This window comes from Cherax quadricarinatus, chromosome 39, assembly GCF_038502225.1.
Source record: "Cherax quadricarinatus isolate ZL_2023a chromosome 39, ASM3850222v1, whole genome shotgun sequence".
NCBI classification, from domain to species: domain Eukaryota; kingdom Metazoa; phylum Arthropoda; class Malacostraca; order Decapoda; family Parastacidae; genus Cherax; species Cherax quadricarinatus.
Window position 1 is genome coordinate 19,033,367 of NC_091330.1, and position 12,037 is coordinate 19,045,403.

The window sequence follows — 12,037 nt, forward strand, 5'->3', positions numbered from 1 at the left end:
GAATGTGGCTGTCTCTTTGTATCTCTCTCTCTCTCTCTCTCTCATTGGTACACGTAAGTCAAGTTATCATACATATTGTAAATTACCTAGGATAACCCAAAAAATCCAAAGTGCTATACAGTGGATCTGTGCTCCAGTGCCCTAAATTAATAATAATATTAATAGTCGTTATTATTACAATAATACATATGTACTAATATTAATATTATTATTATTAAGCTATAGTATAATAATCGTGTCCACTCATTACTTACCTTAAAATATCTGTAGTTTTAATGTAGAGTGAGAGGTGAGTAAACAAGATTAAATGAATAAATGAGAGAGAGAATGAGAATGTAGAATGTTCATGAGTTATGTAAACAAATGTTGTTGTTGTTGTTGTTACCAACCCGGACACGAATGGTTCCTGTTCACTGTCAAGCCGACCAGAAAAACATCTCATATTTGTTAATTTATATGTTATGTAGCATGTTTATTATATAATTTCGAAAAAAAAATCATAAATGGATTAAGCAAAATGTCTATATTAACGTTTTATACACATTTAATGCGCCTCAGTGATTACTATTATTATCATTATTAATATGGCGTCTTCAAGACCAAGTACACTCTTAATGAGTGGCTCTGAGACGGACAAGCAGACAAAGACAGACACACAGGTAGACAGACAGACACACAGGTAGACACAGACAGACACAGGTAGACATAAAGCCAGACACAGGTAGACAGAAAAACACACAGGTAGACAAAAACACAGGTAGACAGAAAGACACACAGGTAGACAGAAAGACACACACATGTAGACAGAAAGACACACAGGTAGACAGAAAGACAGACACACAGGTAGACAGAAAGACAGACACACAGGTAGACAGAAAGACACACAGGTAGACAGAAAGACAAACTCACTAGTAGGCAGACAAACAGACACACAGAGATACAGACAGATATACAGGCAGACAGATACAGACAGGTTTATGTGCAACAGTGAAAACAAATAGAGAGTTCGAGAGTAAGAGCCTTTCTTGCCACAATCTCCAGTGCAAGATTCAGACTTCATCTTAGGGGCCATGGTGAAATTTACTGTCCAGTTAGTACAGTTAATACAGTATGATGCTGCTGATAGGGCAGGGTTACTCAAACTGATGCTGCCTGCATGACACATTGCCGCCGCGAGTATTGTCAAATATTGTACAGCGGTGTGCATCAGCCGGCCCAGCCCAGCCCAGCTGCCAGATGCACGGTCGTAAGTCGAGTGGACGTATGTCGAGCAGGTCGTAAGTCAGATGGTAGGTGTATACTTAAGTGTACCTGTACTTAAATATACTTACACACTGTGCTGGTGTGCAGGTACACATTAAAATCACTAAGTCTCTCTCTACTCATGACGCCAATACTACGTAATAATAACCACTCTTTGGCACACTAAATGTCTTACTTTACATCAATATAGGCATTTTCATTAATCCATCTATGATATTTTCCTCAAAATTATATATGAAACCCATTACATAGCATATAAACATGATACATACACTCACAGAATAAAAATTGACGTAAATATGAGATTTGTTTACCAAGCAGCTGTGTAGGTAGTGTCGGAAGAATTACGTTTTCTCTAGTCAAACTGGGGGATAACTGTAGAAAAATATTCTTTTCGTATGCCTTTACTCTATATATAGCAATTCACGACCCTTGTGGGTTTAGTGCTTTTTATAATTAATAATAATAATATTATTATTAATAATAATATTATTATTAATAATAATATTATTATTAATAATAATAATAATAATAATAATAATAATAATAATATTATTATTATTATTATTAATATTATCTTCATTCACTCTAAAAATGGTGTGTTGCTGTTTGTTTATTCTGAACTAACTTGTACAACTTGTACACAATGTAAGAGTATTTGTATTGTGAGGTAATTATTATTATAATAAAAAAAATATTGAGGTAAATGTTTTACAAACTTTTACAAATGGACGTGAATGAACTAAAAGTAGACACACATTAATACGCATTTATTTCGCCTGACCAAGTGATCGTCCACTGCCTGTTCAGTTTGTGCTCTTACATTGTCTCAGCTCTGTATCTCTTTCTCTCTCTCATTTACTCTTTCGTTAACTAGTTGGCTCTCACTGACGATGGCGTCTAAGGTTAGCTGTGATAAAAAGAGAAGCCGTAAGCCTCTTGCTTTAAGTGCCAAGTTAGAGGATGATGGTGTGCCATTCTGATTTTATTCAATAAACACCCTGCCACTCACCTCTCACACATTAATATTAATATTTTAAGGTAAGTAATAAGTGTACTCTGTGTGTATCTTACCTTTTATTGTGTTTTTAATGCCTATTTCTATTGCTAACTTAATATAAGTTAGTATAAACTTGTTGTCTGGCATTTATTGCATATTTTATATGCTCTGATAATAATACAGTGGACCCCCAGTATTCGATATTAACCCTTTGACTGCCGCAACCCCCAATCCTGAGGTGTCTCCTGGTGTCGCAAAATTTAAAAAAAAAAATTTTTCTTATGAAATGATAGAGAATCTTTTCCCGATTGTAATGACACCAAAAAAACGAAATTTGATTGAAAGCTGACGGAATTATGCTCTCGCGAAGTTAGCGACCTCGGCACTGTTTACAAATCGGCGATTTCGCCCACTTTGAGCCCTATTTTTGGCTAATTCCATTGTTCCAGTCGCCCAAACTCATAGCTATTTCTTTAGAACTCTATTTTTTCTATCGATTGAGTACAAGAAACTGCCCATTTACCGATTTCAACTACCTAATAATGTGGTCAGAAATTTGCAATTTGGCCAATTTCACGAAAACTAAAAAATACGACAATTTCAAAATAAGGTCCAGAATGAACAATGCAGACATTCCTGACTCTAAAATAACATTTTCTTTGGTCATCAGTCGTGTTTCCAGGCCCCTCTGATATTACTCTTGCTTTCTATTTTGAATTTTTATTCGAACAAAAAATTGAAGACTTACTATTATGCAGACTACTGCAATACTGTAATAATTGTATAAATAACATCAACCCATTCATGACTGCATATTAGAATGGCTAGTTGGACATTTACTGGAAAATGGCATCATTTGCTTACTTTTGAACATTGGCAAAAATCAAACATTTCCCCTACTTTGAGCTCCATTTCTAGGTTCTTTTTATAGTAAAATCAATCAAAATCACCTCTATTTCTATAATATGTTTTCCATTCTATCAAATGAGACCAAGAAAACGAGAATACAACCATAAATACTATACGAAAATAGACCACAAAGTCGGCATTTTAATTAAAAAAAACGGTCGGAGTTTTTTTTTTTCTCATTATGCACTACGTGCTCCAGGATTTTTTTTATATGGTGCACACTGACCACACAGACCCATTCTCTCACATGTAGGCCTACCAGCTTTCTCCTGCTTGATTTGAAGCCACTAGAATTTATGAGTATATATACGTCAAACACGGTACCTCGTAAGACGTATATATATGGCCGCGACAGTAAAAGGGTTAATCCGTTCCTGAGAGCTCATCGAATACCGATAATATTGAAAACCGAATCAATTTTCCTCATAAGAAATAACGAAAATCAAATTAATCCGTGCAAGACACCCAAAAGTATGAAAAAAAAAATTTTACTCCATGAAATATTAAGTTTAATGCAATAGAATAATTACAATAACAATAAAATAATTGACACTTACCTTTAATGAAGATCTGGTGATGATTGATGGGATGGGAGGAGGGGAGATGTGTTAGTGTTTAGAAGGGGAATCCCCTTCCATTAGGACTTGAGGTAGCAAGTGCTTTTCCAGGATTACTTCCCTTCTTCTTTTAATGCCACTAGGACCAGCTTGAGAGTCACTGGACGTCTGTCACACAACAAATCTGTCCATAGAGCTCTGTACCTCCCATTCCTTTACGATTTGTCTAAAATGGGCCACAATATTGTCATTGTAATAGCTGTGTTAGGGTGATTTTCATCCATAAAGGTTTGCACTTCAACCCACTGTGCACACATTTCCTTAATTTTTGAAGTAGGCACAATGTATTCCACAACTGGTATAGGCTTCTCAGGGTTAGCCCCAAACCCTTCAAAATCTTTCTTAATTTCCATACTAATTCTCACCCTTTTTACCACAGGGTTGGCACTAGAAGCTTTCTTGGGGCCCATGGTGACTTATTTTGCAGAAACAAGCACCAAACACAGTGATAATATGGATAATATGGAATGTACCGAATGTATCCTTAGATGCGCACACACTGGCTGGCTTGTAAACACTGGCACACAAGGGGCAGTTCAGGCCACATGTGGACAGGTCTCGTACGAATCGTATCGAATACCGGGTTTTCAATCGAATACCAAGGAAAAATTTTTGCGATGTAATGCATCGAATACAGGTTTTATCGAATACCGATGCCATCGAATACCGGGGGTCCACTGTACTTGTGGAGCTGTGTGGTAGCCGGGTGGAGGGGTGGAGGGACATCACGTTTTCTCTGCTCAGCCATCAGAGAAAACGTGTATGAATTTGCGTTTGGCCCAGCCACTCCCTCACTCCGCTTTTGTTTACAATTTTCGGCATGAATTATTCATTACTTCTACCTTCGTTTATGATGGCATCTAAAGGTAGTTGTTAGAAATGATTAAATTCAGTGAACAAGGCATGTCGATGTTAATAATATGGCTCTGGGCCACAGTGTAGGTAGCCTGTAGGTGTAGCCCAGACGGGCTACACCTACCAGCTACCTACACTGACTTCCTACAAATAAATACTACTCACCTCTCTTCCTATATTAAGACTACACATATTTTAAGGTAAATAATGAGTGTATTGTATGTGTATTTTACCTCTCTGGGATGTTTTAAATATCGTATATTAAGTATGAGACGGGGAGTCAGGGCTACCTACACCTGGGCTACCTGCTCCTGACTTCCTACAAGTAAGTACTACTCACCTCTCTCCCTACATTAAGATTACAAATACTTCAAGATAAGTAATGAATTTACTGTGAATGTATTTTACTTTGTGTGTTTTTAATGTCTGGTTCTATTACTAACTTAATATAATTTAGTGTATACTTGTTGTCTGGCATTTATACGCATTTATAAATGGAAAAAAATGGCGTTCTGCCTTCCGGCGATGTCTGCTTTCCGGCGACAGCCTGGAACCTAGCCCTACTGTATGTGAACAGTATTTAGATAAAGGTAGGGAACTTTTTATTGCATTTCTGGATTTAGAAAAGGCATATGATAGAGTGGATAGGGGAGCAATGTGGCAGATGTTGCAATTATTTGGAATAGGTGGTAAGTTACTAAATGCTGTAAAGAGTTTTTATGAGGATAGTGAGGCTCAGGTTAGGGTGTGTAGAAGAGAGGGAGACTACTTCCCAGTAAAAGTAGGTCTTAGACAGGGATGTGTAATGTCACCATGGTTGTTTAATATATTTATAGATGGGGTTGTAAAAGAAGTAAATGCTAGGGTGTTGGGGAGAGGGGTGGGATTAAATTATGGGGAATTAAATACAAAATGGTTATTGACACAGTTGCTTTTTGCTGATGATACTGTGCTTATGGGAGATTCTGAAGAAAAATTGCAAAGGTTAGTGGATGAGTTTGGGAGTGTGTGTAAAGGTAGAAAGTTGAAAGTGAACATAGAAAAAAGTAAGGTGATGAGGTTATCAAATGATTTAGATAAAGAAAAATTGGATATTAAATTGGGGAGGAGGAGTATGGAAGAAGTGAATGTTTTCAGATACTTGGGAGTTGACGTGTCGGTGGATGGATTTATGAAGGATGAGGTTAATCATAGAATTGATGAGGGAAAAAAGGTGAGTGGTGTGTTGAGGTATATGTGGAGACAAAAAACGTTATCTATGGAGGCAAAGAAGGGAATGTATGAAAGTATAGTAGTACCAACACTCTTATATGGGTGTGAAGCTTGGGTTGTGAATGCAGCAGCAAGGAGGCGGTTGGAGGCAGTGGAGATGTCCTGTCTAAGGACAATGTGTGGTGTAAATATTATGCAGAAAATTCGGAGTGTGGAAATTAGAAGGTGTTGAGTTAATAAAAGTTTTAGTCAGAGGGCTAAAGAGGGGTTGTTGAGGTGATTTGGTCATTTAGAGAGAATGGATCAAAGTAGAATGACATGGAGAGCATATAAATCTGTAGGGGAAGGAAGGCGGGGTAGGGTTCGTCCTCGAAAAGGTTGGAAGGAAGGGGTAAGGGAGGTTTTGTGAGCGAGGGGCTTGGACTTCCAGCAAGCGTGTATGAGCGTGTTCAATAGGAGTGAATGGAGATGAATGGTATTTGGGACCTGACGATCTGTTGGAGTGTGAGCAGGGTAATACAGTGGAACCCCGCCTAACGATCAGCTCCCAACTCGACCAATTATGTAAGTGTATTTTTGTAAGTGCTTTTGTAGGTGTATTTTTAGGGGTCTGAAACGGACTAATTTAATTCACAATATTTCTTATGGGAACAAATTCGGTCTATAACGGCACCCAAACAGACTTCTGGATTGAAATAATATCGTTATGCGGGGGTCCACTGTATTTAGTGAAGGGATTCAGGGAAACCGGTTATTTTTATATAGCCGGACTTGAGTCCTGGAAATGGGAAGTACAATGCCTGCACTCTAAAAGAGGGGTTCGGGATATTAGCAGATCAGAGGGATATGTTGTGTATCTTTATACGTATATGCTTCTAAACTGTTGTGTTCTGAGCACCTCTGCAAAAACAGTGATTATGTGTGAGTGAGATGAAAGTGTTGAATGATGATGAAAGTATTTTCTTTTTGGGGATTTTCTTTCTTTTTGGGTCACCCTGCCTTGGTGGGAGATGGCCGATTTGTTAAAAAAAAAAAAAAATATTTATATGTCAATGATTGCTCTGAATGTTAAAAAATTATATACCAGGCACCTCCTAATTCATTGGGTTAAGTTTCTGGGCCTACTATGAATTACATTTAAGAACTTATGTTAGCTGAGAAGTTGCTCTTAAACTAAGAAACTGATACAGGTTGGCCATCACTAATCCAGCACCATTGGGACCTGTAGTGTGCCGGATTAGTGAGTTTGCCGGATTACAGAGTGGTTAGGTTAGAATACACATAATTCACCTATCAATAGAGACTCTTTCTGCTACATCTTCCTCATTTTCATCACTGCTTTCTCCTCCACTGGCTTGCTGCTGTGGATTTACAACCATCTGCACAATTTCTGAGTCAGTATTATGATGAAATTTGAATCAGTATAATGATGAAATTTGAAATTATGCTAATTGAAATTAGCGCTGGATTACTGATGGAACCGGATAACTGATTGCCAGATTAGTGATGGCCGACCTGTAATGATGAGGCATTAGAGCTTGCACCACTTCTATCATCTATACATTTCATCAGCTTGGCAATAATTCTTTTTCAAGATGTGTTTGTGTTACAACCCATTCGTTACATGTCCTGATTTAATTAAAATATATTAAATATTATTCATAATTGCTTTTGCCGAGTTACATTACAGTACAAGTAGGTATGAAACAATGGAGGTTCAATGCTCCTGACTAGATATGACTCCCTTACCTTCCAGATGAGAGCTGTGAGTAAATAAGCACAGACAACATGTTCTACACTCGGCACATTAATACTAGCACACAGACATCACCAGTGGCAGCTTGTAACGCCAGAAATACCTATACTATCGTTCCGCATCAAACTTGTATTTTTAATAATTTATCTTGTTTCAACAAAATAAAAAATTCACTCCTATGGACGAGCCACCACTGGACATCGCGTGTCCCACACTAGGCATATGTGAAAATTTTGTGTAACAATTTGGATATTCAGTACTGTATTGTGCAGTCACTGTAACTTTAGCTACTTTGGTAGATAATATCAAATACAGTAGAACCTCCATATCCACTGATTTGGTATCGGCAGTTTTGCTTATCCACAGTTTACTGTGGCCCAATAATACCTCTTAATTTTGCATAATAATGGTTCCTAAGTGCAAAAGTAGAGAAGCTGGCAGTTCTTCAAAGCCTAAGAGAAGCCATGAAGTGCTTCCCATTAGCAAAAAGTGATAATTCTCCAATTATTGTGCATAATTTATGAACTAAACTTTATAATAGTATGTACAGGATTTATATATAGGGTTTGCTTCTATCCACGATTTCGGTATCCAAGGCAGGTCTTTGGAATGTATTCCCCACAAATACAGGGGTCCTACTGTCTTTAGTGCTTATATAATACTAAATTTAAAACAATTACATGTGTGCATTTTTCACACTAAAGTACAAGTTCACAAAATAGTACATATTAACAAAAAATAACTTAACTTGGTATAACTTCCCACAAAGTTTGTAAAGTATACCCTTCCTTCAGTTTTTCAATGGCCAAGCCTAATTCACTGGAAAAGACAGGTTCCCTGTCATGGTGGTTACCATCTGCCAGGTAGGCTGCCAGCACATCAGCAGTCTCACTAACACTCTCATCAATCTCTGTCTCATCCTTATCTGGTAGATCCAGCTGCTCATTTTCTGGTGGTGGCTGTTGTATAAGAAAAAAGAAGTCAATATTATTATAAATATGAGAAAGTGCTAATCCAGAGGGGTCATACACTTACAGTGCCTAGGAAATGGGAAGTAATTCAGTTCAATCCAAGGAATGGGAGGGTAGCTCCAGTTCCTCAGAATAAAAAGCATTCACCAGCATCAAGGCATCAACCTTGAAAGGAAAATATCAGTAGTACTATTATGAAAATTAAATAAAAACATATGAAGCATCTTCAGTGATTTATTAAATCTGAATGAACCTTGTTTCAGTATTGAAACTTGAATCAAATAAAGAAAAAAAAATTTTTTTTCAACAAACCGGCCGTATCCCACCAAGGTAGGGTGACCTAAAAAGAAAAACTAGAAGTTTTTCTTTCCAAGAATAATTATATAAATACAGATCTTCCATGAACAGTGCAAAAAAGCAAGCACATTTTAGAAGCATGCATTAAAATCTTGCCTTATAAAACAAGGGATAAAAGTCTTCCTCTTTAAATACTGGTACAGCACTATTGTATTTACATTACAACCTGACGCAAACACTAATGATCATTACAAATACTCTAATTCTACAGGGATCAATCAGCACTACATAGTAGAGCAGGGTGCACATTAAAAGGTGCACACTGGAAAGATGTGTACAGTTGAAGGTTGGTGTACACTGGAAGATGTACAATAAGAGTGTACATTGGAAGAAAGGTATACAATGGAAGAAAGTTGAACACTGGAAGGAAGGTGCACACTGGAAGGAGGGTGCACTCTAATAGTACAGACTAGAAGGAAGGTGTACAATTGGGAAGATGTATATCTGGAAGGTTATATACTGGAAGAAGGGCCCATACATTCAGGGAATACAATAGGAGAGTCTACACTTTAAAATACTAGCAGTATAAAAAAGACACGGAGGGTAACTAGATGGAAGGCAGAAAGAGTGGTGTATAAGAATACAAAAATGTCAGTGCAACAGACAAATATCCACAGATAGCATCTGAGTTCAAGATAATACTGTACTTAGGAGAAGAGGACAGACAAAGCATAGCAAGGCAGTGAATGACAGGCTGGATATAAAACTGGTGTGCTCTAATAAATGACAATCTATTAAATTGTGCTGAACAGTTAGTCTGAATGGGTAATCCTAAGAGCACAATGGAGATTACAACAAGTGAGTCTGGTGTGATCAATACAGAACCCTGTCTCAACCTCAGTCACACTCTGAGGTATATAACCTTCCCAATCTGTTGTTGCATTACTATCTACATTGAGATTTCCAACTGTGTTGACTAAGTGTGTACGACACTGGTTATCACACACGTGCACAAACCCACACACTTGCGCACACACGCACTTCAGGACTCTCAACAAAAAGTCATTCCAGGTGCTTTATTTATTATAGTTCAGGTCCATCTTCGAGTATGCAGTACCTTCATATGAGGAAGCACATTAACCCTTTAGGTTTTTTTGACGTACTAGTACATCTTACGACCCAGGGTTTTTGACGTACTAGTACGCCTAAATTCTAGTGCCCTCAAATCTAGCGAGAGAAAGCTGGTAGGCCTGCATATGTAAGAATGGGTCTATGTGGTCAGTGTGCGCAGTATAAAAAAAATCCTGCAGTACACAGTGCGTAATGAGAAAAAAAAAACTTTGTGTTTTTGGATTAAAACTGCAACTTTGCACTATTTTTGTATAGTATTTATTGTTGTATTCTAGTTTTCTTGGAAAAGGCATATGACAGGGTGGACAGGGGGGGCAATGTGGCAGATGTTGCAGGTGTATGGTGTAGGAGGTAGGTTACTGAAAGCAGTGAAGAGTTTTTACGAGGATAGTGAGGCTCAAGTTAGAGTATGTAGGAGAGAGGGAGATTATTTTCCAGTAAAAGTAGGTCTTAGACAAGGATGTGTGATGTCACCGTGGTTGTTTAATATATTTATAGATGGGGTTGTAAGAGAAGTAAATGCAAGGGTCTTGGCAAGAGGCGTGGAGTTAAAAGATAAAGAATCACACATAAAGCGGGAGTTGTCACAGTTGCTCTTTGCTGATGACACTGTGCTCTTGGGAGATTCTGAAGAGAAGTTGCAGAGGTTGGTGGATGAATTTGGTAGGGTATGCAAAAGAAGAAAATTAAAAGTGAATACAGGAAAGAGTAAGGTTATGAGGATAACAAAAAGATTAGGTGATGAAAGATTGGATATCAGATTGGAGGGAGAGAGTACGGAGGAGGTGAATGTACGTATTCAGATATTTGGGAGTGGACGTGTCAGTGGATGGGTCTATGAAAGATGGTGAATCATAGAATTGATGAGGGGAAAAGGGTGAGCAGTGCACTTAGGAGTCTGTGGAGACAAAGAACTTTGTCCTTGGAGGCAAAGAGGGGAATGTACGAGAGTATAGTTTTACCAACGCTCTTATATGGGTGTGAAGCATGGGTGATGAGTGTTGCAGCGAGGAGAAGGCTGGAGGCAGTGGAGATGTCATGTCTGAGGGCAATGTGTGGTGTGAATATAATGCAGAGAATTTGTAGTTTGGAAGTTAGGAGGAGGTGCGGGATTACCAAAACTGTTGTCCAGAGGGCTGAGGAAGGGTTGTTGAGGTAGTTCGGACATGTAGAGAGAATGGAGCAAAACAGAATGACTTCAAGAGTGTATCAGTCTGTAGTGGAAGGAAGGCGGAGTAGGGGTCGGCCTAGGAAAGGTTGGAGGGAGGGGGTAAAGGAGGTTTTGTGTGCGAGGGGCTTGGACTTCCAGCAGGCATGCGTGTTTGATAGGAGTGAATGGAGACAAATGGTTTTTAATACTTGATGTGCTATTGGAGTGTGAGTAAAGCAACATTTATGAAAGGATTCAGGGAAACCGGCAGGCCGGACTTGAGTCCTGGAGATGGGAAGTACAGTGCCTGCACTCTGAAGGAGGGGTGTTAATGTTGCAGTTTAAAAACTGTGGTGTAAAGCACCCTTCTGGCAAGACAGTGATGGAGTGAATGATGGTGAAAGTTTTTCTTTTTCGGGCCACCCTGCCTTGGTGGGAATCGGCCAGTGTGTTAATAATAATAAAAAAAAAATAGTTTTCTTGATCTCATTTTATAGAATGGAAGACATATTACAGAAATTGTGATGTTTTTGACTGGTTTTACAAAGAAAACTACCTTGAAATTGAGCTCAAAGTAGCAAAAATGTTCGATTTTTACCAAAGTTCAAAAGTAAACAAATCATGCCAAGCGTCCAATACACATCAACTGGTGAGTCTAATATTCTTTCACAAGTGCGCTGATATTATTTATACCATTTCTACACTAATGCAGTAGTCTGCATAACAGTAAATCTTATTTTTTTTTTTTTTGTAAGAATAAAAATTCAAAGTGGAAAGCCAAAGAAATATAAGAGGGGCCTGGGGATGTGACTAACGAACAGAGAACTTGTTATTTTAGTGCCAGGAATGTCTTTCTTGTTTATTCTGGACCCTATT

The 12,037-nt window shown here is 38.1% G+C and overlaps 1 protein-coding gene across 4 annotated transcripts in view; it reads right to left on the bottom strand.

Annotated features, from left to right (window-relative positions):
• Window positions 1–1,825: 1,825 nt before the first annotated feature.
• Window positions 1,826–12,037, bottom strand: part of BBS5 (Bardet-Biedl syndrome 5 protein) — a 68,469-nt gene continuing 58,257 nt past the window's right edge. For 3 of the 4 annotated variants that reach the window (XM_070092475.1, XM_070092476.1, XM_070092477.1), the window contains exon 10: window positions 1,826–8,571. In XM_070092475.1, coding sequence (XP_069948576.1) covers window positions 8,356–8,571 — 216 coding nt within the window. In that variant the 3' untranslated portion in view covers window positions 1,826–8,355. The remainder of the gene's footprint in view (window positions 8,572–12,037) is intronic. The other variant, XM_070092478.1, reaches the window with a different exon arrangement.